This window comes from Fringilla coelebs, assembly GCF_963513975.1.
Source record: "Fringilla coelebs genome assembly, chromosome: 25".
Taxonomy (NCBI): Eukaryota; Metazoa; Chordata; class Aves; order Passeriformes; family Fringillidae; genus Fringilla; species Fringilla coelebs.
Window position 1 is genome coordinate 2,556,193 of NC_140051.1, and position 26,856 is coordinate 2,583,048.

A 26,856-nucleotide genomic window follows, 5' to 3' on the forward strand; every position below is an offset into this window, starting at 1 on the left:
AAGCGGGATGGAGGAATTGGGGAGTGGGGTTTGGTGTTGCTGTGTGTAGATTGCTGCCCTGAGTGTTCGTTGGGGTGGCGGCAGCCAGGGCTGGGGCAGGAGGAAGAGGAGGCTCAGGAGGGAAGAGGAGGCTCAGGAGGGAAGGGGAGGCTCAGGAGGCTCTTTTGTCCAGGAGACTGCTGTGAAATAGTGCAGGCATTGTCAGCCTGTGCATTATTAGATCAGAGCCCTTTTCCTGCAGAAACAACAGCTTCACAACCCATTTTCTCCTTTTTAATGTGGGCTGAATCCAATTTCCACAGCTGAACCTTCACTTTTGATTCTTGATTTTATTTTTTTCCCCCCCCTGCTGGGACTGCTGAACATTCTAAAGGACACTTCAACACAACTACTGATGCTCTGGGTGGATGGGACCGGGTGTTAATTGGGTTTGGAGCTTCATTTGAAAAGCCTTTCTTGTTTTCAGGATGACATCTCAGCCTCTGGAGGAAGACAAGAGGTAATGGGAGCTGGGAGCCCGGGCTGTGTGTGCTGGTGGAGCACGACAGCCCTCTCCCGGCTGTTCTCCAAACTCCTGAATCCCCTGGCACAAATCATTGCAATTCAGAGCATCAGCCTCTTCTTTGCTGATGTTTGTTGCCTGTTTTTCACATCTTAAAAATTGCTGTCGCCGAGAGTTTGTGTTTATTTTTGTTTTGTGTTGTAACTGCTTCAATCTGCTCTAACATTTATTTTCCTGTGTGTGCCTTGTCCTGCTCAGTTTTTTATCTGAGCAGCTTTTCCTCCTTTTTGCAGTCACCTTTTACTGCTGCTTATTTCTACCATAACTCAAAGCTGTAATGTGACATCAAATATGGGTTTAGTGTAGAATTTTAGGACCTTCTGTGTAATTCTCAAAATTGTATTTTCACCTCCTGGGCTTCTGTGCCTTTTATCACAGAATGATTTGGGTTGGGAGGGACCTTAAAGGTGATTTAATTCCAACCCCTGCCATGGCCAGAGACACCTTCCACTGTCCCAGGGTGCTCCAAGCTGGCTTTGGACACTTGCAGGGATCCAGGGGCAGCCTGTGCAGAGCCTCCCTATCCATGTAGTCCATCTTTATTTACTCTATAAGTAAAAAAATTAAAAACAAATAAATAAATAAATTAAACCCCCCTGATTTTTAAATTAAAAAATGATAAATTCTGCTGTTGGCTGAGCCTTCCCATTTTTCTGTGGTGATTTATTTCCCTTCATTTCATCACTCCAATTTAAAAACTAACTTCTGGACAGAACCTTGGCACTTGACCTTAATTTTATTGACTCAGTGCATTTTCCCAATATTTTCCTGTTGAAGCTCCCTGTTTTTTTTCTGTGTTTGGCAGCTCCACGATGCAATATGTGATCCTCACCTACATGAAACACCTGGGAGTGAAAGTGAAAGAGCCTCGGAACCTGGAGCAGAAGCGGGGCCGCATTGGTTTCCTGCCAAAGATCAAGGTACGGCTGCCGTGGCCACGGGGGATTTGTGTGCAGTTCAACCCCCGGTTTTGCAGGAAAAAAATGTAAAAATGGGTGGGATTTTTGTGTTTCAAGAGGATCTTGGAGTGCTGAGCTGCACAGCAAACCTAAGAGCTGGAATTGGGTTCTGCATCTACGTTGGTAGAGGCGTGAATTGGAAATAATTGGAATTATTTCCTTTGTCTCTACCCCTGAGTTCACCTTGGTTTTGGCTGTTATTAAAACTTGGGGTGAGAAATATTTCATAGAACACAACCTTGAACCACAGGAGGGTCTCATTAAAGCTGTTGCCTTGTTTACTTCAGTTTTTTCTGGAGAAATTTACCCAAACCCTCCTGGTTTGAGATGCAGGAGAGCTCCTCTCCCTGCCACCCCCACCTTTCCAGTTACATAATGATTATTTCCACCAAAACCTCATCCCTGTGGGTGTGATCCCTTGTCTCCCACAGCATGGGGGTGTATCTGGTCACAGTAGCTGCTTATTTTCATCAGCATTTCAGCTTCCTTTGAAACATTAAGAGAATTTCAAGCAGTTCTGCACTAGCCAAAAAGGTGAAACAGTGTGAAACCTTTTTGAAGCTTTGTGTCCCCTCCCTTAAAGGGCTAATTAAAATCTCAGTAAACAGCTGGATCTGAAGCAGTGAGTGATGAGTTTGCTTTTCCCTTTCTGCAGCAAAGCATCAAGAAAGAGAAAGAAGGAGAGGAGAAAGGGAAGAGGAGAGGATTCCCCAACATCCTGGGCCCCCCAAGGAGACCGAGCCGACACGACAGCAGTGCAAGTATGTCAGGAGCCCCTGTGCCCTGAGAGCCACAGAAAATCCCTGCCAGGAGCCCCATTTCCCCCCTAAACCTCATCCCACCCATCCTGCCTCACCCCATCCTGCTCCTCCCAATCTGGACCCCACTTCTCTCAATTCCCTTCCAGCCCTGTCTCACCCTGACAGGGTGTGGAATGGAATTTTGGGCTGGGATTGAGGCTTTTTGGGCTGGGACTGAGGGATTTTCGTTAGAATTGGATGATTTTCAGTAGGACTGAGTGATTTTCAGTAGGATTGAGTGATTTTCAGTAAGATTGAATGATTTTCATTAGGATTGAGTGATTTTCATTAGAAATGAATGACTTTCAGTAAGATTGAGTGATTTTCATTAGAATTGAGTGATTTTCAGTAGGACTGAGTGATTTTCAGTAGGACTGAGTGATTTTGATTAGAAATTAATGATTTTCAGTAGGACTGAGTGATTTTCAGTAGAATTGAATGATTTTCAGTAGAATTGAATGATTTTCAGTAGGACTGAATGATTTTCATTAGAATTGAGTGATTTTCAGTAAGATTGAGTGATTTTTATTAGGATTGAGTGATTTTCATTAGAAATTAATGACTTTCAGTAAGATTGAGTGATTTTCAGTAGGATTGAGTGATTTGTCAGTAGGACTGAGTGATTTTGATTAGAAATGAATGATTTTCATTAGAATTGAATGATTTTCAGTAGGACTGAGTGATTTTCAGTAGGACTGAGTGATTTTCATTAGAAATGAATGATTTTCATTAGATTTGAGTGATTTTTCAGTAGGACTGAGTGATTTTCAGTAGGACTGAGTGATTTTCATTAGAAATGAATGATTTTCATTAGATTTGAGTGATTTTTCAGTAGGACTGAGTGATTTTCAGCAGGACTGAGTGATTTTAAACACCTTCTTGTTAAAACCCAGCCTCCAAGACGCACAAACCTGTTCGGCCCTGCCGTGCTGCCTCTCTGAGCACTGAGAGGCTGCTCTCAGCAGGCTGATGGTTCTCTCTGTCCAGTTGGCAGGGCCATGGAGATGCAGAAGCCCAGGCACCCCAAGCATTCACCCACAGCCTCTTCTGTGAGCCCAGAGCCCCCCGAGTCCAGCAAGGCGCGCCAGAGCGGCTCCTCCAGCGATGGCACAGATGCCCCCTACCCCCCTGCCAACCCCATGTCCCCCCTGGCCACGGGGCCCTTTGCCTCTCCAGAGGGCAGCAAGGACAGTGACACAGGTAGGGTGGAATGAAGAGTGGTTGAAGGTTGTGTGCTGTGAACAGGATGTGCAGGGCACTGACGCAACCAGCTGGGCCAATTAGGCAATGCTTTGATGTCATTTGAGCTGCTCTTCCTCACCTTAATCAGCTTTCCTCAATTAGGGAATGTTGCCACGAGCAGCAGGGGTTGTTAGTGGGTTCTGCCAGTGTGGCATTTGGATCACCCAACAGGAAAAACCCAGCAGGTGCCACCTGAAGCTTTTGTCACTGGGATTTGTTCTTACCGCCCTGGGAATCGAGTTCCTCCAGCTCTGAAGGTGGAATCAGGAGGCTCTGGAGAGGCTGGGAGGTTCTCAGATGTTTCTCAGATGTCCTCTCACTTGGTTCCTCACCTTTCCCATTGATCCTGTGTCCAGGTGTGAAGCAGCCTGGGGAAGCCCCACCTGCCAGCGAGTCCATGGATGGCACCCCCCGCACACCCAACAACACCTTTGAATTCCCATCTCCTTTGGAAAACCTGCAGGAGGAGGAGGGAGAGTCTGAGAGGTAACTCTGGGTGCTTGAGGGAGCCTTGAGAGAGAATCAGGAAAGCTTGGAATGGGTTGGAAAAGATCAGTGTAGAGAGATCAGTGGCTGCTGGAATTTAGTGCATAAAAGGACAGTGACGTTGTTTGTGTTAAATATTGTTGGTAGAATTAGGAAACTTTGGTTTTTTTCTCTGCTGTGATAGAAAACTGTCAGGAGAGGGGACAGAATGCTCTGCTTTGGAGCTCAGACCTCCATTCTGAGCTGGGAGAAATTCAGGCACAAGCTCCCTAATGATTCCTTTCCTTCCTTGCAGGATGGTTGACATGGGAACACCGAAGCCTTTTCGCAAGTGAGTGTGCTTAGAAATGTTTGAACTTGACTGAATTTGTTTGGATTTCAAGCAGTTCTGAAACGGAATGCAGCAGTGCTCTCTGTTCTGAGGCAGCACAGTTGTCTGCATGATCTCTTTTCTTTAAGAACACATGAAATCAGACACTGGCAGCCATTTGTGGGGCAGGTGGAGTGAGTCATATGCAAAAATACCCCTTTGATCTGTGAGTGAAGTGGAATGATTGCTGTATCCACTGATTTGGATGGATGGCAGTTGAGTTAGGGAGTAGAGAGATCCCAATTTTCCTTTTCAACCTGTGTTGCTGTTGGTTCTGTACCTGCAGATAGACTGAGGCAAGAAGCTGTAACCTGCCCTTTTCACTGCCTTCATATCTGACTGCAAATGATTTGATCTGTGTCATTAAAAGGAGGGTTATGAAAACACTGTCAGAACAGTCAATCTGTAAAGGGCAAAATTAGAGAATGTGCCCAGAGGTTCAGGCATCAAACAGCCCCCAGCTGGCAGGGACAGTGTATTCATAAAGCTGATTGATGTACTCAGCTTCTCCCTGAAATGGGAATTGACTCACTCTTTTTCTCCTCCCATCAGGATGGACAGTGTTGGCTTTGCAGATGTGCAGAGTGAGGATGAGCTCTATGACTTTGACATGGACATGGACCCTCCCAGCTGGCAGCAGCTTGTGAGCAGGGAGGTGCTGATGGGGCTCAAACCCTACGAAATCAAACGTCAGGAAGTGATAAATGGTGAGATGGGGGGTTCTGTCCTACCTGGCCAAGCTCAGAGCTGAAACCTTCCCCTGGAGCTTTGAAGTTCTTAAAATTTACAATCAGGTTTCTCTTCAGTGATTTTGTGAAGTAGTGGCTGGAGAATTGTAGAACTTTTGGTTTGAGGAGTTCTTAGGTGTGAAACCCCTGCTTGTTACTGGGAAATAACCTGAGGTGAGATGGATCCAATCCTTAGAGGAGAAATAAACAATATCAAGTAGTTATTAAATATTAAGGCACTGAAAGGTCAGGTTTTTAATATGTTCTGTAAAAGAAAACAAGAAAAGCTTGGTTTCTTTGGGAAGCAGGTGATGGAAATGCTGCTCCCAAACTTCAGCAGATTTGAGCAAATCCCTGCATGGATTTGTGAGCTCAGAGCTGTTGGTTTGGGGTAAAGGATGGGCTTTTCCAAACAACTCAAACATGGAATTACAGCAGGACCAGGGAGGGAAATGCAGCTGAGGGCCCTGCTCTGAGCTGCACGTTGCTGTCCCTGTCTCCCCAGAGCTGTTCTACACGGAGCGAGCCCACGTGCGCACGCTGAAGGTCCTGCACAACGTCTTCTACCAGAGGGTCACCAGGGAGGGCATCCTCAGCTCCAGTGACAAGAGGAAAATCTTCTCCAACCTGGAGGACATCCTTGGGCTGCATGGTAGGAGCAGCTGGACACTGGAATTTGGGCTTCCTGTGGCTGGAAAATTGGAGCAAAGCGACCCTGGAGCACGAGGCAGCTTCACCCAGTGCTCGAGATGGAGCAGAATTCTTCAGGAATTCTTCAGCACTGCCCTGGGCTTGATTCTGCTCAGTTGTTCCATCTCTGATTCACAGAGATATTTTTTAATGAGGAATATTGTGTCCAGTGTTCCTTTTCTCTGTTGATTCAGGCTTGATGAAAGGAGCAGTGAGCTTTATGGGCCAGGGTTTGAGATGGTACAACTGCTCCTGAGGAGAGCAGCAAAGAGATTTATGAAGATTGAGATCTTTGTTTCTGAAGGGTGGTGGAACATGAGGCAGCTTCACCCAATGCTTGAGATGGAGCAGAATTCTTCAGGAATTCTTCAGCACTGCCCTGGGCTTGCTTGTGCTCACAGTTGTTCAATCTCTGATTCACAAAGATATTTTTTAATGAGGAATATTGTGTCCAGTGTTCCTTTTCTGTGTTGATTCAGGCTTGATGAAAGGAGCAGTGAGCTTTATGGGCCAGGGTTTGAGATGCTACAACTGCTCCTGAGGAGAGCAGAAAACAGATTTATGAACATTGATGTCTTTGTTTCTGAAGGGTGGTGGAACATGAGGCAGCTTCACCCAATATTTGAGATGGAGCAGAATTCTTCAGGAATTCTTCAGGACACTGCCCTGGGCTTGATTCTGCTCACAGTTGTTCCATCTCTGATTCACAAAGATATTTTGATGAGGAATCATGTGTCCAGCAGAAAACAGATTGATGAAGATTGATGTCTTTGTTTCTGAAGGGTGGCCCTTCCTCGTTGTTTAGGGAAAGGACTGCTCACAGTAGGAATTTCAGCCACTGAATCATCAGCTGTGTGCTTTTCTGGCTTCTGTGTTATTCCTGTTTATAGAAAAATGATATTGAGCCTCAGAAAAGATGAGTTTGGAATGGTTCTTAGGGGTCCTTTGAAGCCAGGTGAGGCACAAGTGCAAAGGAGTTACATCACATTTCATTAGATATCCTAAATTTATTAAGTTGCAGGATATTGTTTATTATCTAATTAAAATTATTTCAAATCCAGCCTTTTCCTAGAATAGTTTTTATGTTAAATGCTGAAAATTAAGCCAGCATTTTGACCACTATTAATAAAATTTACCTTTTTTTCCCCTTGTTTTTAAGTTGCACTGAACGATCAGATGAAATCTGTCCGAAAAAGGAACGAGACTTCTGTCATTGGCCAAATTGGGGAAGATTTGCTCTCCTGGGTAAAATTCTTTTAATATTTCTTATATTTGAAAATAATGTGTCATGGAATGACCAACAGAGCCAGAGGTGGGAGGAGGTAATTCCCAGCAGTGGGAGCTGAAGGGCTGCGAGTTGTGGAGCCAAAACAGAGCAGGAGGATGAGGGGGGAAGGAAAGCAGGAGGAACTCAGAGAATTTTCATCTGACTGGAATAAGAGTCATTTAAGGCACAAGAATAATATCCTTAAGATGTGTGGGTAGAATAGAAAGGTACTTTGGGTACATAAAGGTGAGAGTGGGATTTTGGAAAATGTAGTGGCACGATTTATTTCAGTAACACTGAAGTGTGAGCCTGGTGCAGTTAAAAATGGTTAGAAATACTGATTTCTAATCTTAGAATGTATAAATTTGGAGTTTATCGTGCTGCTTCAGGCTTCACTTTTGAGATCTTCATGGAGAGATTTGGCTGCCCCTATCCCTGGAAGTGATCAGGATGTTCTGGGGTAGTGGAATGTGTCCCTGCCCGTGATGGGGATCAGCTTTAAAATCCCTTTCAACCAAACCAGTCTGGGATTCTGTGATGTGGGAGGGCTGGATTCAGGAGAACTGAAGAGTTTGAGATGTAAAAGTCTCCTCTGAGAAGACAAAGCCTTAAGGCAGAGCAGAAATGCCTCCTGATTTTTGTCAGTAATTCCTTTGTTCCCCGGTGATCCCAGTCCCGTGTGGCTCTGCCTGCCGAGAGTGCCTCGTGCTGAGCTCCAGCCTATCTAAACTTGGCTTTTTTGGCTTTCTGGCACAGTTTAGTGGAGCAGCAGAGGAGAAGCTGAAACTTGCCACTGCCACCTTCTGCAGCAACCAACCCTTTGCTCTCGAGGTCATCAAGTCCCGCCAGAAGAAGGATTCGCGCTTCCAGACCTTCGTGCAGGTGGGTTTGCCACAGGGCTTGGAGTTTTCTCCACCAGGCTTTTGAGTTTTTTCCCCTAAGCTCTAATTTTTTCCCCTAAGCTTGGAGTTTTCTCCACCAGGCTTTTGAGTTTTCTCCACCAGGCTTTGAGTTGCCTCCATCAGGCTTTGAATTTTCTCTACCAAGCTTTGAGTTTTTTCCATCAGGCTTCTGAGTTTTTCCCCTAAGCTCTGATTTTTCCCCCTAAGCTCTAAGTTTTCCCCCTAAGCTCTGAGTTTTCTCCACTAGACTTTTGAGTTTCTCCACCAGGCTTTGAGTTTTTCACCACACTCTGAGTTTTTTCCCCCTAAGCTCTCAGTTTCTTTTCCAAGCTTTGAGTTTTCTTCTCCAAGCTTTTGAGTTTTCTTCTCCAAGCTTTGAGTTTTCTTCTCCACCAGGCTTTGAGTTTTCTCCACCAGGCTTTGAGTTGCCTCCATCAGGCTTTGAATTTTCTCCACCAAGCTTTGAGTTTTCTCCACCAGGCTTTTGAGTTTTTTCCAACGAGGCTCTGAGCTTTTTTCCCTTAGCTCTCAGTTTCTCTACCAGGCTTTGAGTTTTCTCCACCAGGCTTTTGAGTTTTCTCCACCAAGCTTTGAGTTTTCTCCACCAGGCTTTTGAATTTTCTCTACCAAGCTTTGAGTTTTCTCCACCAGGCTTTGAGATTTTCCCCCTAAGCTCTCAGTTTCTCCACCAGGCTTGGAGTAGCCTCAGCCCAGCCCGATGAATCCTCCTAGATAAAGTTCTGATAATTAATGCTGGTTATTAGTGACGTCATGGCTGAGGCTGCCTTCAGCTGGGGACCACGTCCAGCGCTGTATTTATCTCTCCTGGTGGTTTCTGCAGGGAGGAGCCCTCGGTTCTGGGGAGCACAGATGGAATGCAGGGCAGCACAGTGTCCCAGGCAGGAGATGCCATCTCCCTCGAGGTGCCTGCTGCCCGAGGATGCCAAATCCTGTGGGGCAGAGTGCTCAGAGTGCCAGGAGCAGGAGACAGATGCTGCACAGCTGCTCTGCCTGCCTGGGCTGGGCTTTGGGTCCACGTGGCGTTATCTCCATCAGCACAGGCTGGGAGGAGCTCTGGGAGATCATCTTGACAAATCTCCTGAGTTTTGCTGTGCTGTGAAAGGCCAGACTGATGTGTTCCCTGGGAGCTGCTGACTGAGATGGATTGGGGATGGGCCCATGCCCATGGGGAGTAATGAGGGGAGGAAGGCACTGCTGCTGTGATGAGCTTTTCCTCTGGGTAATTGCAGATGGGGAGCGGATGTGTCGTCTGGGTGATAGATCTTGGCATCTCTTGTCTTGTATTTAATTACTGGAAAGTGAAGTAATAGATGTTTAAGTGATGAATAGATGTTGTGCATTCAGGTAATTATGGCCTTAATAAAAATGACAAATGCAGATATTGTGCTGTTGAAATTTAGGATGCTGAGAGCAATCCCCTGTGCCGGCGGCTGCAGCTGAAGGATATCATCCCCACAGAGATGCAGAGGTTGACTAAATACCCCCTTCTGCTGGATAACATTGCTAAATACACAGGTAAAGCCTTGCCACTGGGATTTGGGCACCCATCTCTGCAGGTTTTGTTTAGGTAAATGTGTTAAATAACACTTTAATTTTATGTTTCTCTGTTTTCATTGCGACCTCGCTGCTGCTGTCTGCACAGGAGGTGTAAAAAATAAGAATAAAAAGCAAAACTCAGTGTTGGTTCCTCCTTAGGAAAATAAAAAGGAAATCCAGTGTGAAATAAGTGATTCTATCAGACCTCTAAAGCAGCACAGAATGTCCTCATGCTCTTGCAGAGGGTGGGGTTTAATTAGGATCTGTTACACTGAAAGATATTTCCAGCACAACAGGTAAAAATGTGATAAATAACAGCACAAAATGCCTTCCCAGCTTTACTATCTGATACCTGCTGCAGGGTAATTTCATTACTCATAAAAATAGACTGCAGCTACAAGTTCCCTCTAATCCTAATTAGGAAAGCATGTGATACTCCATTATCTTTGATGTACTGGGTGATGTTCCTGTTAAGTGAATTCTCAGTGTGGCTGCTGCTGCTGCTGAGAATTGATGGGTTCACCTGTGCCTGTACTCTTAGTAAGGATTTTATATGGATTTTATAAGGATTTTAGGTCTCTCAGATTATTGTGAGTAGTTGTCACAAGGCCCTAAAAAAGGGAGAGTAACAATTGCATTATGTGTGATGATGTGCAGGTCACAATCAGTTCTCTCCTGTCACAAATCTCATTTTTATCACTGTTGGTGACTCCTCTGTGAGTTTAACTCCTCTTTGTCCAGTTTGAGGTCAGCAAGCTGCACTGCAGGGCTGGCCAGATCTTTGCTGGAAGCACTGTCCCACTTTGTGTTATTCTTGCAGAGCTGCCTGAGGAGAAGGAGAAAGTCAAGAAAGCAGCAGATCACTGCCGCCAGATCCTCAACCACGTCAACCAGGCTGTCAAAGAGTCAGAGAACAAGCAGGTGGGAGGGCCAGAGGGAGCACCCAGGGCTGGGCACAGCAGTAGAGCTGCACTCTGGGAAGTTCTGCTGCTCCAAGTGACATTTCCCTGCATTTCCTTGCATTTCCCTGCATTTCCTGCACTCCACTCTGGGCATTTCTGCTGCTCCAAGTGACATTTCCCTGCATTTCCTTGCATTTCCTGCACTCCACTCTGGGCAGTTCTCCAAGTGACATTTCCCTGCATTTCCTGCACTCTGCTCTGGGCAGTTCTGCTGCTCCAAGTTACATTTCCTTGCATTTCCCTGCATTTCCTGCACTCTGCTCTGGGCATTTCTCCAAGTGACATTTCCCTGCATTTCCTGCACTTTGCTCTGGGCAGTTCTGCTGCTCCAAGTGACATTTCCTTGCATTTCCTGCACTCCACTCTGGGCAGTTCTGCTGCTCCAAGTGATATTTCCCTGCATTTCCTCCACTCTGGGCAGTTCTCCTGCTGCAAGTGACATTTCCTTGCATTTCCTTGCATTTCCTGCACTCCACTCTGGGCAGTTCTGCTGCTCCAAGTGACATTTCCTTGCATTTCCCTGCATTTCCTGCACTCTGCTCTGGGCAGTTCTGCTGCTCCAAGTGACATTTCCTTGCATTTCCTGCACTCCACTCTGGGCAGTTCTGCTGCTCCAAGTGACATTTCCTTGCATTTCCTGCACTCTGCTCTGGGCAGTTCTGCTGCTCCAAGTGACATTTCCTTGCATTTCCTTGCATTTCCTTGCATTTCCTTGCATTTCCTTGCATTTCCTTGCATTTCCTTGCATTTCCTGCACTCCACTCTGGACATTTCTCCAAGTGACATTTCCTTGCATTTCCTGCAGCACCTGGAGGATTATCAGCGGAGACTCGACCTCTCCTACTTGAAGCAGTCGGAGGATCCCATGATGGATGAGTTCAGGGTGAGTTGGGAGCATTAAAACCAGCCCTGTGTGAATGGAGTTTGCAGCCCCGATGTTCACTTTGTGCTTCTTCTGGTGCACAGTCAAGTGGTCTTTGGAGATAAATATTTCTGTGTGAAAATGAAAACAATTAGTCTCAAAATGTGAGTTTTGCCACCTTCCTGAAGATTTCTGTGGCTCTAACAGCTCAGTTCTGCACATCATGGTGCTGATGAAGCTTGTCAGCTCTGTGCAACAAACCTTTATGGCCTGCAAGCTCAAGCACTGTATCCCAGAAGAGAGATCTGATGGATAATGAGATTCTTGTGGATATTTATCTCATGTGAGTGCATTTCTTAGTGATGCTGTTGGAGCTGGGGAGGCCTTGGAGAGCCCTGAGGGATAACAGTGGAATTGGCTTTTAAAGGAGAGCCTGTACAAAAACGTGGGAGATTCACACAGCCAAATAAATCCTGAAGTCCAATATTAAAAATATTCTGTTCCATGGCTCCTGTAAATCTTTGCAGTTCTGTTGGAAGCTGGTCACCTGCTGGTTGCTTCCCCATCTCCCTCAAAGTCAGTGTGAATTAAAAAACCCCAACTTTTCTATAAAACTGTGTCATGTATCCTTCCCCAAATAAACTTGCAAGCATTCAGCAAGGGAAGGAAGAACTTCTGGCAGCCACGAAATCTCGCTGTCATTGATTGCAGACTCTGAGACTTGGAAGGGATGAATTGTGAAAATTGTCACTTCTGCTTGCCTGCAGATCTAAATGTCACAAGCACTGAAGTGCCTGAAGAATCCATTGACATTACAAAGCCTGTCAGATCATTGGGATGATTTGTAAATAATTTGTAGGCACACTTGACTTGCAAATCGAGTGCTGCAGCATTAATCAGTTGGAATGCTGGAGCTGAATATGGGGGGTTGGAAAAACTCCTCCTAGGAAACAGGTGACATCCTAATGCCCCAGGAGCTTGACTTGGTGGGAGAATCCCCCACTCTGTGGCACTTGGCACGTGGAAAAGAGCAGTGGGAGAGGAAAAGTGATAAACAGCATCTCTGACAAGATTTTGGGTTCCCTGCTCCTTGTTTCTTTTCCCAGCCTGGATTCAGCTGCTTAGCTCCAAACTGGAGTCCCTCTGCCATTCCTCTGTTTTATCATCACTTGCTTCCATGGAAATTTCATTTTTTTTTTCCCCCTGGTGACAGAACCTGGATCTAACAAAGAGAAAAATGCTTCATGAAGGGCCCCTGACCTGGAAGGTGAATCGTGACAAAACCATCGGTGAGTCTGGGCCATCCCCCCATCCCCTGCCTCTGGGGGAGTTTGCTGGGAAGGAGAGGAGGGAAAAGCTCTGCTGCAGCAATTATGCTTCTTACTGCCACCTCTAATAATGCCTGTGTGCTTCTCTGAGCTGATTAAATTATTCTTGTCAATTCTGAAATGTGCTGGAGTATCATTAGGGCCACGCAGGGACACAGCAGTCAGTCATGAGCTGATCCACTTCCATCTGTAGCTTTCTGCTGGAGTTTTCACCAGGAAGATTTGCAAGCTTTGCCTGGAATGGCACAGCACTGATTGCTGCCTCTGCATGAGTAATCAGAAATGCAGCTTTCTGATGGCAATCTTTTTAACTCATTCTGGGCTTTTTTTTGCATTCTGGGCAGATCTGTACACTCTGCTGCTGGAGGACATCCTGGTGCTGCTGCAGAAACAAGATGACAAACTGGTGCTGAAGTGCCACAGCAAGATCCTGGCATCCACAGCTGACAGCAAACACACCTTCAGCCCCATCATCAAACTCAACACTGTGCTGGTTCGCCAGGTGGCCACAGGTCAGTGCAGCCCACTGAGACAGCGAGGAGAGGAGCCAAAAATAAAGATTAGCTCAGTTGAGGAAGATGATTTTGTGTAGATTTTCAGAGCAGAACACGGAAAACTGCGTAGGCTTAATTCTTGGTTGTCCAACATCGTGCTTAGTATGGATGAGCTGTTTAACTTCTTTGCATCAGTAATAGGCATTTGCTTGAGTTTTAAATAGACTTCTAAATGAAAGTACTCTGATTGTGTTAGAGGAAAAGCACTTTGGAAATTATTAGAAGGGAAAAGAGGAGAAATGGAGCTTTTTCAAAATGGGTTTTTTCCCTTTGAGGGCACTTTGATAGGACAAGGTCAGCGTTTCTGTATTAGTGTTGGAAAGTTATCTCATGGACTTTTCCCTGCTTTGGGCTGGGGTTATGTGGGAATTTTTGGGAAGTGAATTTGTGAACTTTTTGGGAAGTTTCAGTTCCCTTCCCTGTGTTGGTGCAGATAACAAAGCTTTCTTCGTCATCTCCATGTCGGCGACGGGGGCTCACATCTACGAGCTGGTGGCACAGACTGTCTCAGAGAAGAATGTGTAAGTCCTGGGGTCAGTCCCAGCTGTGCTGGCTTTGTTGGACCTGAGAGCTCTTTTGCCCCATGAATTCCCTGAGTTCCTTCTCCAAATTCAGCTGGAAGCCTGGTGGTCTCTTTAGGAATTATCTGCAGATAATCCCTCCCAACTGTCTCACTCCAGACTCTCCTGACCTCCAAAATGTTTTTATTTACCCTTAAAAATCTGGTTTTTTGGGCTTGACTGCCAGATCAGACACAGAAACAATCCTGCATCTTTATGCAACACCAGAGATCTTTGCAGATTCCCGTTCTGGCATCATGAACACCCCACTGCAGGAACTGGATTCCATGGCTAAAAGCTTTATTGGGAGAAACTCTTTTCTCCCAAAGAATACCCAGGGATAGATGTTTTTATGGGATCTGTGCCTGTTGTTGCATCTATACACTTCAGTGATGTGTGAAATCATGTTTTTTTATGTATTTAAATACCAGTTAACTGGTTGATCTGACAAGTGATAAGGTCCTGTCTATCATTTCAGTCTGCTGAAGAGCAGCCAGGTGAGCTGAGCTTTCTGCTGTGGAGATTTCAGGCTGTTCTGGGGGGACTTAAAAAATAAAAAGACATTTCTTTTTGGTAAAAAAAAAAATCAGCTGGGTTTGAGAGGATTGCATAGAGAAATGCTCATTGTGTCTCACTTGCTGCATGGTTTTATTTGCTGTTTCTGCTGCAGCTGGCAGGACCTTATAGCTCAGATGGCAGGAACTGTGAAGATGGGGAGCAGCAGAAGAGTGATCCCACTGCCCCAGTCAGGCCCTGGCGAGTAAGTCAAAGCTGCAGGAGGAAGAAAAGCTGATTTTTCTTTCTCCAGCATCCCTTTTCCTGCCTAAAAATTGTCCTCCAAAGCATGGATTGTCGTGCAGATGAAGCTGACTGAAAGGATGTGTTTGTTCTTCCCTCCCTGCAGAGAGGAGCGTGAGGAAGAGGAGCAGCAGAAGCTCAAGGAGCAGCATGACATTCCTGCCAGCAGCCTGCAGAGTCCAGGTAAAGCAGGGACTCAGGGAAGTGGAGAAGGAGATTTGCTCCAGGGAGTGCAGGTGTGCCCAGCCATAGTCCCAGGGGACTGGGGATCCTAGGGCAGCTTTGAGATTTTTTTTGGAAAGGGATGATTTCTTTACAAGTCATTCAGAACCTTTTGGAAATGCATCTTTTATTATTTCCATCTCTCTCTGCTTAGAGAGTCTGTCTTTTTTAAACCCTGGAAAGAACCCTAAAGCCATGCTGAAGAATCTTAGTGTTTCCAGAGTGGAATTTTCTGCAGTTTTATCACCTTTGTTTGACCTGAATTTTCGTTTTCTGTCCTCTAGATAAAGATCTGGGCCTGGAGTCTCCCTTGATGCTGAACCCTCAGTCCTCCTCCCCCATGCTGTCTGAGAAGGCCAAGGTGGAGGGGCTGCTGGGGGCTGAGGGGCAGTTTGAGAAGGGGCAGCAGGCAGAGCTGGCGCTCAAGGACTCCTCTGGCTGCTTTGAGCACCCGGCCAGCAGCTCAGCCTCAGTGCCCGAGGGGCAGTGGGCACGGGACGCCCTGAGGAACTGTGAGTACCACCCTGGGCTGGGCTCTGCAGCTGGGGTTTGGTCACACAGCCCCTTCCCATCCATTACCCACCTCCCTGGGCTGGGATCTATGGCTGGGATTTGGTCACACAGCTCCTTCCCATCCCTTACCCACCACCCTGGGCTGGATCTGCAGCTGGGATTTGGTCACACAGCCCCTTCCCATCCCTTACCCACCACCCTGGGCTGGATCTGCAGCTGGGATTTGGTCACACAGCCCCTTTCCATGCATTACCCACCACCCTGGGCTGGGCTCTGCACCTGGGGTTTGGTCACACAGCCCCTTTCCATCCCTTACCCACCTCCCTGGGCTGGATCTGCAGCTGGGGTTTGGTCACACAGCCCCTTTCCATCCCTTACCCACCTCCCTGGGCTGGATCTGCACCTGGGGTTTGGTCCAAGAGCCCCTTCCCATCCATTACCCACCTCCCTGGGCTGGGCTCTGCAGCTGGGATTTGGTCACACAGCCCCTTCCCATCCCTTACCCACCTCCCTGGGCTGGATCTGCACCTGGGGTTTGGTCCAAGAGCCCCTTCCCATCCATTACCCACCTCCCTGGGCTGGGATCTGTGGCTGGGATTTGGTCACACAGCCCCTTCCCATCCATTACCCACCTCTCTGGGCTGGGCTCTGCAGCTGGGATTTGGTCACACAGCCCCTTCCCATCCATTACCCACCTCTCTGGGCTGGGATCTGTGGCTGGGATTTGGTCACACAGCCCCTTCCCATCCCTTATCCACCTCCCTGGGCTGGATCTGCAGCTGGGGTTTGGTCACACAGCTCCTTTCCATTGTCCACCTCCCTGGGCTGGATCTGACAGCAGGGATTTGGTCACACAGCCCCTTCCCATCCATTACCCACCTCCCTGGGCTGGGATCTGTGGGTGGGATTTGGTCCAAGAGCCCCTTCCCATCCACTGTCTATCTCCCTGGGCTGGGCTCTGCAGCTGGGATTTGGTCACACAGCCCCTTCCATCCATTACCCACCTCCCTGGGCTGGATCTGCAGCTGGGATTTGGTCACACAGCCCCTTCCATCCATTACCCACCTCCCTGGGCTGGATCTGTAGGTGGGATTTGGTCACACAGCCCCTTCCCATCCATTACCCACCTCCCTGGGCTGGATCTGACAGCAGGGAGTTGGGAATCCACGCACTGGGCTTTAGCATCTCCTTGTTTTTCTGGGGTTTTCTGTATCAGATGAGGCTGATCATGAATTCCTACCATCCATGGAGTGCTTTGATGGCAAAATTATATTGCAGAACTGAGTGCACAGTGCCATTGCTGGTCAGCAGTTTTTAAAGACAAGGCAGTCAGCCCTGGCCTTATTTCTGTAGCACTGGAGCAGAACTGGAGAGGTTGCTTGTGTTGCAGAATACAATTTTCCCCTTTTTTTTTTGTTGTTGTTGTAAGAGCCTGCACGTTGTTAAACTCATATCCAAAGCCCAGGCTCAGATTTCCTGAGTACTTGGGAGGTGGTTGGGATTCATTAGATCAACACTTGTGTGTGTTGAGAAGTTTTCCTGATGGGCAAATCATTGTTTGAAATTGTTTTGAAGGTTTTCAATCACTTTTTCTGCTCTCCTTTCAGAGGAGGAACGCAGGGCTCTGCAGCCTGCTGGATCAGCTCTGGCAGTGCAACTCCTAAATATAACTCCCTAAAATTTCAGTGAATTCATTAATTCACAAATCTCTCCTTGGCAACTCTGGAAGGGACAAAAAGTCCCTCAGATGTACTTGGAGGGAAGAGTCTGTGCAACATTTGCTTTTACCAAAATGCAGAACTCTCACATCCTTGGCCCCAGTTGCCTTTTCCATCTCTCTGTCCAAGCAATGACAGCTCTCTGCAGTCTCAGAGTTATCTCAGACCTTTAATTCCATTTATTCTCCTTCTTAGAGGATTCAAAGTTCTTTTCTAGTTCTGAATATTGGACAGATATTCTTGGGACTTGTTTTAAGAGACCACAGCTAAAATAATCTTAGTCTGGGGGTGTGTAAGGACGCTTTTAGTGACCCTACAGCATCTCCTGAGTGTTGAGAGTTAAAAGAGCAGCTCTCCAACATTGTGACAAGAGCCTGAGCTGAGTGACAGTTCTGCTGTGTGACATCACAGCTTTTTTTGGGTGTTGCAGGAGCATTTTGTGGTGAGGAGGAACAATCTGGGGCTCTTGACAGCAGCACGTTTTTGTTTGGAACAATATGTCCCTATTATGAAGTGTTTGCTTGGGATAATTTGGGAGCTAAAGGAATGTGGGTTGAAGTTCAACCAGGCATAAATTTGCATTGAATTTTAGGGAAAATGTTTCTTAGATTTCTTTTCCTTTTTTTTTTTTTTTTTTTTTTTTTTTTTTTTTTTTGCTGACATTTCAAACCTGAGTGGAATATTCCCAATTTCCCTGAGGTGGGAATCCCCTGCTCTAACCACAGCTGTGAGCTCCTGAGCAGGGTGAAACCCAAGCACTCAGGATCATTTCTGGAGACAATTTCTTTGGTTTTCTCCAAGGAGATGCAACTTGTCCTGACATACTGTAAGGTAAAACAGGAGAGTGAGGCTGGAGCCTTTAATACATTTATTTTTATCCCTGTTTTTCCCACCAAGAGCAAGGAGTCACACCTCTGTCAGAGGGTGACCTTTGTGTCTGCTTTAATCCCTTCTGTGCTCTGTGAGCTTTGCCTGCATTTGTCAGGTGCCATTAGTGCCAGAGCAGGGTTTGCAGACATTATGATAGAAACAGAGATTTTGGGCAAGCAGGAAGGGAGGTGATGAGCTCACAGAAAATCCTGAGCTGGAGAGGAGCCAGGAGGATCACTGAGTCCAGGTGCTGTCCAGTTAATTACCTTTTATTTTTTAATGTACAGTGTAAAAACCATCCCTGAACCTGATCAGCACCACTGATCTTTGGAGTGTTCACAAATGGTTTTTTTTCAGGAGATAGATGGGCTGTGGGACTTCTTTTCTTAGGAGATGGGCTGTGGGGCATCCCCAGTAAAAATCTGCTCAAACACCCCTGAGCTCTAAAGCTTCTTGGGGGTGGTTGAGTCAAACCCCTTTGTCTCTGCAGGAGATTATTTGATTTTTTTCAGGAGTTGGGCTGTGGGGCTTCTTTTCTTAGGGGATGGGCTGTGGCACATCCCCACTTCAGTCTCTTAAAATCTGCTCAAACCTCCCTTCTTAGATTTTTTCCCTTTTTCTTTTTTTGCTGTCATTTCAAACCTGAGTGGAATATTCCCGATTTCCTTGAGGTGGGAATCCCCTGCTCTAACCACAGCTGTGAGCTCCTGTGCAGGGTCTAAGTTGGAGTCATTTGGTCCCTTTGAGCCCAAATCCTGTTCACCCCTTTGTGGAGCTGATAGTGGAACCCTGGAAAATGTTAAAGATAGAATCTGAAAATGTTAGGCTTTGTGTTTTCCCAGATCAACTGCACCTGAGTAAGCAGTGTGATAAATGATATAATTGTTAGATGTGATGATTGTTTAGTGATTAAATATAATTATTATATAACCATAAGAAGAATCATGAGAAACTATGCTGGAAATTTAAGGGGGGCTTTGCTTAGCTGAAATTTATATATATATAATAGAACAATATAAGTTTAATAATTAACATGAAAGTTATATAACGATAGAATATAAAACATGCTCATCTTGACTGTATGGTCAGAGTCAGATTTGGGTTTGCACCCCTGACACCCAGAGCTCTTCAATAACAGCCCCTGCATAGAATCATTCTGTGATTTTGTGTTCCTGGGTGCTCACAGAGCTGTTGCCTGACCCTTGCCTGTCCTTGCAGTGGGGCTGCTGAAGCAGCTCTTGGTGCAGCAGCTGGGCCTGGCTGAGAAGGGCACCCTGGAGGACAGACAGCGCTTGCCCAGGTTCAGGAGCACGTCCCAGGAAGCCCAGACAGAGAGTGGCACCGAGCTGCAGCAAACTCCAAGCTCTGAGAGCAAATTCCAGCAGCCTGCAGAGGACAGAGCCCTTGGCAGAACTGGAGAGGAGAGGCACGGCCCCCGGACTGCAGCGGAGTGCCCGGCCTCGGGGGATGCCCTGCAGCTGGTGGGCACCGAGCCCCCTGCCAGGGGCAGTTTGCCCATGGACAGCACGAACCTGGAGGGCTCCAGCTCGGAGCTGGAGGGGCTGGGGGCTGAGGAGAGCGGGGAGCATTTCTTTGATGCTCGGGAAGCTCACAGCGACGAGAACCCCGGCGAGAGCGAGCTGCTGGACAGGAAGGAGGAGGAGGAGGAGGAAGAGGAGGAGGAGGAAGAGGTGCAAATTCGGATCTCAGGTGAGCCTGGGGCATTCCTGCAGGAGGTGATGGCCTGGCCAGGTCTGTTCAGCACTTCACTTTTGCTTGTCTGGGGTAGGACAGTCAGCTCCCAGCTCTCACCAAGTCATTTTAGCCCCGTGCAAATTTGGAGCTGGTTCATTCCTCATGTGCTGCAGAAGCTGAAGTGCTGGGGGACACAGGACACAGCCTGGAATTGCCAAGCCCTCGATTGTGGCTGGCCTGGATCACTTCATCTCTCTGCTCCCTAAAGGGACCTGTAGAAAAAAGGTTTTCCCTGGAGGCAAAGCCCTTTTCAAAGCCCTTTTCCTGATCGGGCTTCAGGAAAGAAACTTGGAGCTGGTTGATTCTTCATGTTCTGGAGGAGGAGCTGAAGTGCTGGGGGACACAGGCACCCCCTGTGACAGCCTGGAGTTGCCAAGCCCTCGATTGTGGCTGGCCTGAGTGCCCCCCTGGGCTGGGCTCTGCAGCTGGGGTTTGGTCCCACACCCATTTCCATCCATTATCCATCTCCCTGGCTGGATCTGACAGCAGGGAGTTGGGAATCCAGGCACTGGGCTTCAGGCATCTCCTTGTTTTTCTGGGGTTTTCTTCATCTCTCTGCTCCCTAAAGGTTTTCCCTGGAGGCAAAGCACTTTTTAAAGCCCTTTTCCTGATCAAGCTTCAGGAAAGAAACTCACGACGTTAATTTTACACTGTAATAGTCTCCTGTAACCTTACCACACTCTGAACCTCTGAAAAGTTGATTATTTTATTATTTTTTTTGGTTTTGCTGCTCATGGACTATTTGACAGGTTCCTGAGCACACCACAGAAGCTGAGGTTTATCTCATGTGCATTTCCTGGTAGAAGCAGCTGCTGTCAGGTGGATTCAGCACTAACAGCCCCACAGAAGTCTCTTATCCATAAATATGCTCTTATTTAAAAATTGGATTATATCCACGTGGATAAGCCAATTTATGACTGCCCCAATGCTGCTTTCCAACTACATAGTGCAAATAATTTTTCTCCCTGAGACATTTTAAATTATTAAAACTGAGCCAACAACTTGAAGCATCTAATTTATTTGTCACCTCTTCCACTGTTTACTTTTTTAACTGTATGGGGACATCAAAATGAGATGGATCTGGTTTTAGTCAGTTCTGAGTCTCCTGTGCTGGCTTTGCCTGTGGTGTTATGGAAAAATTCATTAAATGGACTCCTGTTTCTGGGTGCAGGTTGTGAAAGCATTTTCTGTCTGTAATTCCTTTATCTTTTAGCTTATCAGCAAGTTCTGCTTTAAATGCATCCAAAGTGCCAGGGCTGGGGAGTGGGGTTTGGGAATGCCAGCAGCTGGGTTTGTCAGGTGCCATGGGTGCAAGAGCAGGATTTTCAGATATTGTCATAAAAACAGAGATTTTGGGCAAGCAGGAAGGATGAGCTCACAGAATACCCTGAGCTGGAGAGGAGCCAGGAGGATCATTGAGTCCAGGTGCTGTCCATTTAATTACCTTTTATTTTTTAATGTACAGTGTAAAAACCATCCCTGGTCCCTGAACCTGTTCAGAACCAGCTGAGTCTGACAGCACCACTGATCTTTGGAGTGTTCACAGATGGTTTTCCTCAGGAGATAGATGGGCTGTGGGACATCCCCCTTAAAAATGTGCTCAAACACCCCTGAGCCCTGAAGCTTTTTGGGGACAGTTGAATCAAACCCCTTTGTCTCTGCAGGAAATTATTTGGTTTTTCTCAGGAGATGGGCTGTGGGACTTCTTTTCTCAGGACATGGGCTGTGGGACATCCCCCCTAAAAATGTGCTCAAACCCTCCTGAGCCCTGAAGCCTTTTTGGGGAGGTTTGAATCAAACCCCTGAGCGTTTTGGGGATGGTTGACTCAAACCCCTTTGCCTCTACAGGAAATGATTTGATTTTTCTCAGGAGATGGGCTGTGGGACATCCCCCCTAAAAATGTGCTCAAACCCTCCTGAGCCCTGAAGCTTTTTGGGGATGGTTGACTCAAACCCCTTTGCCTCTGCAGGAAATGATTTGATTTCTCTCAGGAGATGGGCTGTGGGACTTCTTTGCTTAGGAGATGGGCTGTGGGACATCCCCCCTAAAAAATCTCCTCAAACCCTCCTGAGCCCTGGAGTTTTTTGGGGATGGTTGAATCAAACCCCGGAGCTTTTTGGGGATGGTTGAATCAAACCCCTTTGTCTTTGCAGGAAATTATTTGATTTCTCTCAGGAGATGGGCTGTGGGACTTCATTTCTCAGGAGATGGGCTGTGGGACTTCTTTTCCCATGAGATGAGCTGTGGCACATCCCCACTTCTGTCTCTTCTCAGCCCCCCCGAGCCCTGACGCTCCAATCCCCGCTGTCTCCGTAGGAAATTATTTGATCCTCGATGGATACGGGACGGTGCAGGAGAGCTCCACGGACGAGGAGGTGTCAGCCCTGGTCCTGCAGTGCACCTCACACAGGCAGCCACCCCTGGACTGTCCCCAGCAGCAGCAGCAGCAGCAGCAGCCCCTGTCGCCAAGGGACGCGCGGTCGGACGGGGGCAGCTCGCCCTTCCCCGAGGAGCTGCGCTGGGCAGGGCTGGAGGAGCCCTGTCCCTTCCTGGGCAGCCCCCAGCTCCCTCTGGAGACCCGAGTGCAGCTCATGCAGTACATCCACAACATCCAGGACGCCCTGGAGAAGCTAAAGGTGCGCTGCTTTTTGCTCTTTTTGTTGTTCTTTTCATTATTCTTTTCATTTTTACTGCACGTAGAAGGTTGGATGCTCGCCCGAGTGTTTGATCGTTTCCCTGCCTGTTCAGTTTTGGGTTAGAAAAAAGCTTTAAAACAATTTTGGTGGGCAAGCACACAGCCACAATTCTCTTCATCTCTGGCTCTTACTCCTGGAAGATTGTTGTCTTTGCAGGGATCCCCGTGGCAGGGAGGAAGGATGAATCTGGCTCCGTGTTCTCACAAGGCTAAATTATTACTTTATGATTTATATTATATTAAAGAATACTATACTATACTAAAGAGTACAGAAAAGATACTTAGTAAATGTTAAAAAGATAATAATGAAAATTCCTGACTCTTTCCAGAGCCCTGACACAGCTTGGCCCTGGTTGGCCAAAGAGTGAAAACAACTCCCAGCAGAATGCAATGACACAATCACCTGTGATAAACAATCTCCAAACACATTCCACGTCAGCAAAACACAGGAGAAGCAAATGAGATAAAATTGTTTTCCTTTTCTCTGAGGCTTCTCAGCTTCCCAGGAGAAAAATCCCAAGCAAAGGGGTTTTTCTAGAGAATGTGACTGCCACAGAAGACTTTAGAGCAGGATCTTTTGCTTTTTTTGCTGTTTTGTGTGCATTGAGGTGTGGATCACAGCAGGCCAGTAGCTCTGCTGGAGCTGGAGGGCTCTTTATTGCTTTGATTTTAATCTGGAGAAATTTCTGAGGGGTAGGACAAGCCTGCAAAAGTGGAGTTCTCAACAGGACCTGAGGAATGTGGAGTCCAGGCATAAAGGAATGGATTCCTTTAAGGAATGTGGATTCCTGGGGAGAAGTTCTTCAGGGAGAGGTGGGAGGGGCTGGAGTCTCCATCCCTGCTGGATGTGGTCTGAGGGCACAGGTTGGACTCAAAGATCTCCAAGGTCTTTTCCAGCCTTGCTGATTCTGTGAAATCTCTTGTGTGCTCGTGGTGTCAGATGAAGATTCTGAGTTGCACTGAGGATATCAGACCAATACTGAGGTTTTCAGGCTCTATATATTCCAAATCATTTTCCAAATATATTCTGAATTATTTTTGCATGGGACAGGGATTCTCTTTGCAGAATAACTCCAGAAGGTTTGACATGTGAAACACCCAGTGGCCAGCCTTGAATTTCACTGAAATCAGAATATTGCATGCAAATGAAGCTGCTGATGAAGGAGTTGAGGGGGCTCACTCCAACCTGGGTCTTTGCAGTGGTGAAACTTCTCTTTTCCTGTTTGAAGCCCTCTTTGTTTGCCTGGCAGAGGGGGAGCCAGTTGAGTTGTGGGGCTGTTGTTGCTGTTTTGCAGGAGGTGGAGGAGGATTACAGCGTTCTGCGGCGCCAGGGGCTGGCTGGCTCAGCCTCCACAGGAGAGCACTCAGGTAGGACCCAGAATCAACCCAGAGCACAAAACCCACTGTTGGGGCCACCTAAAAAACATAGGCCAGGCAGGATTATGGGAATAAAAAGCAGTTCTGTTTATTGAAGGTCCTTTTGATACATTTAGGGCAGACAAAACCCACCCAAAAATGGAGAATTGGTCATGGTTTCACACTTTTATAAGTTTGGTCCATTTGCATTTTGGGGGTGAATCTGCCAATTCCAGCTCCAGCTGATGAAGTCATTGACCCCAAGTTTGCTGCCCCCAACTCCCTTTTGTTTCCATCCCTGAGGCAGTGAGGTGTCCTTGATTGCCAGGCCTGGGGAGGAATTGTTGTGTCTGCCCAGAATGGGGAAGCAGCAGCTCCCACTGTGTGTGGAGTTTGGAGTTCTGCACTAAAGAACTGCAGGGCTACAAATAGAAGGAAAATAGAAAATCCTGAGGGATCAGAGGTCCAACTGGCCTTTCTCACATGCCCAGAAAAGGTTTCAGCTCCTCGAGCAGCTCTGGCAGTGCTGCCTGCAGGAAAGGTCAGCTCATCCCTGGCGGCTCAGCTGAGCTGGTTCCTGCTCTGCCAGGTTCTGTTCCATCTCCATCCCGGGGTGAACTTTTCCTCCAGGCAGGCCAGAGGGATGGGAATTCCCACAGGGAGCTCCTGGGATGCTGAGCCTGGCTCTGCTTTCCCTGGGGGGAAAAGGTGGGGAAATCCCTGCAGGTGGAATTGCTGAGCTCCTGGTGTTTGTTGGGTTTCCAGGAGGAATTGACAGTCTGGGATTTTTTGTGTATCAAAATAGATAGGAATATTACAAGTAATTCTGCATAAAGAAGGTCAAAATAATTTTTGAAACTCTGTGTTTCATTAGGAAACTGTTTGAAAGTCTGGGTCACATTGATGCCCTAAAGATGTAGTGACCAGCATTAAAAAAAAAAAAGTCGTACAGGTCGTTAATTCTTTTTGTCTTAGAAAAGTGTTTTTGTGAGAAAGAGCAGTAGGTTAGTTGAAAGATCCATTCCTAAGAACAATTAATATGCTAGGTTTATGTATATGAAAAATAAATAGTTCTCAAAAGGAATTCAGTAGGTTCTAGCAATAGCTGATTTGAAAAGAAATGGGTATAAGAGAAAGTCAGTTATTATTTGACTTTAGGGAAGGAAGTTCTGCAGTCTCACAGCTCACTAATGTCTTAGGATAGGAGAGCAGCCTTCTCATAATAGATATATATTGTATTAAAGAATGCTATACTAAAAGGAAACTGAAGAATAGAGACAGGATATGTTGTGGTTTGAGAGGAAGTAGGTTTTTTTGGGATGCTGTGGTCAAACCACTTTTTCCTGTGACACAGAGACTGAATTTAGGGGGAGGCAGTGACTCAGAGCCAAGAAAGGGCAGTGCTGTGATGGAGTTGTGGACAGAGGTGACCTACTTCCTCTCAAACCACGACAGGATACATCAGAAGGTTTAACAAGATAAGAATGAAAAACTCAGGGCTGACTCCTCAGAGTCCCCACACAGCCTGGCTGTGATTGGTCATTAAATAAAAACAATTCACATGTTGGATAAACAATCTCAAACCACATTCCAAAGCAGCAAACACAGGAGAAGCAATCAGATAATTATTGTTTTCCTTTTTCTCTGAGGCTTCTCAGCTTCCCAGGAGAGAAATCCTGGCCAAGGGATTTTCAGAGGCTCTGACAGTGACACCTGACCAGGGGCTGGGGGTGAGGGGGGTCTGGAGCTCTCAGTGAGTCAGAAATGCCACACACTCCTCTCCCAGCCCATCCCTCTCTCTCACCACCTTTGTTTTTCCCTTTTTTCCGCCTTTTCAGACAAAAGCTAGTCGTGTTTCCAGGAGTGGCTGAAGATGGGAGGAAGAGAATCAGGACACAGCACCCGCTGTCTCCCCTGTGGACTCTGGGATGAGGGTTTGGAGCATCCAAACAGAACCATTCTCTAGCAAAGTGGGCATGGGGTGCTTTTCCTGTGGGGCATCTGCACTATCTTGTCAGTGAGGGAGTCTATTCTATTCTGCTCCTCTCCTTGCTACCAGAAATTCAATTTTTTTTTTTTTTTCAGAACAGGAAAAAAAAAAAAAAAAACCAAACCAAATGTACAGAGCTTTGGGTGTAGGATATAAAAAAAAAATGTATTTAGACATTTAAAAGAAAAAAAAATCAATGTATTTATTTGACTTCATTCCGTGTATCAAAAGCACATTTTAATTTTTTAATCTGCCTTTTTTTTTTTTTTTTTTTTGGTTCTATTTTTGGGTAGTGACAGTTCTGGCTCCCTGCACGTGTCCCACCCTGCCTGGTGAGGGGACAGGGGGGACCTGTGTGCAGGTGATTCCTCACTGGACTGGACTCTGCACTCCCTGCTGGCACTCAGACTTACCAAGAGCTACTCATGAAGGTGTTAGGATGGAATTTATGGCTGGAATTTGTCTGCATCCAACCAACTGCATGGGAATTGCTCGTGTCACCACGTGTGGAACAGGAATTTTCCATGCACTAAAACAGCCAGGCACTTGAGATGGGCAAATTTTCCTTTTCCCCTTTCCCATTCCTTTGCTGGGAGAGGAGAAAGAGGTTTAATTTTGGGGTTTTTTTTCTCGACTTTGTTGGCTTTGATCATTGTCTCCTTTGTAAAGTGATAAAAAAAAAAATACTTGGACCTGCAGCACTTTTGTAACTCTTCTCTGGATCATAAAAAAAAAGGAAAAAAACCAGAAAAAATGCAAACCCAGAAGTGTTTCAAAGATGTGGGGCAGCTGTGCCCCTGGTTCACTACTGAATGAACAAGGGCTGCCGTGGAGTTAGCCACAGGTACTGCTGATTTTAGGGCCAGTAAGTTTTAGTACCTGGAGTATGTCTTGCTGAGGGCTCGGGGTGGGCTTTGGGGTTGTTTTTTTGGGGTGGTTTTTGTGGAATTTTGCTTTTTTTTTTCTTGGAAATCGTTCGTGCCAATGAGAGGGAGATGGGTGACCTGGGGAGGCTGGAGCAGCTCCTGGGCACCTCCTCAGGCTGTCCTGGTGGGGTTTGCAGCTGGGATTCCTGCCAGGGTGGGAGCTGGGGTGACCCTGGGCACAGC

At 46.8% G+C, this 26,856-nt stretch overlaps 1 protein-coding gene across 2 annotated transcripts in view; it reads left to right on the forward strand.

The window, feature by feature from the left end:
- Positions 1-26,445, forward strand: part of ARHGEF12 (Rho guanine nucleotide exchange factor 12) — an 84,610-nt gene extending 58,165 nt beyond the window's left edge. For both annotated transcript variants that reach the window (XM_084221378.1, XM_084221377.1), the window contains exons 19-41: positions 467-499; positions 1,368-1,482; positions 2,177-2,282; positions 3,309-3,521; positions 3,920-4,049; positions 4,345-4,380; positions 4,972-5,126; positions 5,653-5,799; positions 6,997-7,082; positions 7,861-7,986; positions 9,428-9,542; positions 10,384-10,484; positions 11,331-11,408; positions 12,601-12,676; positions 13,060-13,227; positions 13,703-13,790; positions 14,500-14,589; positions 14,734-14,810; positions 15,134-15,361; positions 19,169-19,660; positions 22,023-22,342; positions 23,697-23,769; positions 25,596-26,445. In XM_084221378.1, coding sequence (XP_084077504.1) covers positions 467-499; positions 1,368-1,482; positions 2,177-2,282; positions 3,309-3,521; positions 3,920-4,049; positions 4,345-4,380; positions 4,972-5,126; positions 5,653-5,799; positions 6,997-7,082; positions 7,861-7,986; positions 9,428-9,542; positions 10,384-10,484; positions 11,331-11,408; positions 12,601-12,676; positions 13,060-13,227; positions 13,703-13,790; positions 14,500-14,589; positions 14,734-14,810; positions 15,134-15,361; positions 19,169-19,660; positions 22,023-22,342; positions 23,697-23,769; positions 25,596-25,606 — 3,064 coding nt within the window. In that variant the 3' untranslated portion in view covers positions 25,607-26,445. The remainder of the gene's footprint in view (positions 1-466; positions 500-1,367; positions 1,483-2,176; positions 2,283-3,308; positions 3,522-3,919; positions 4,050-4,344; positions 4,381-4,971; positions 5,127-5,652; positions 5,800-6,996; positions 7,083-7,860; positions 7,987-9,427; positions 9,543-10,383; positions 10,485-11,330; positions 11,409-12,600; positions 12,677-13,059; positions 13,228-13,702; positions 13,791-14,499; positions 14,590-14,733; positions 14,811-15,133; positions 15,362-19,168; positions 19,661-22,022; positions 22,343-23,696; positions 23,770-25,595) is intronic.
- Positions 26,446-26,856: the final 411 nt, after the last annotated feature.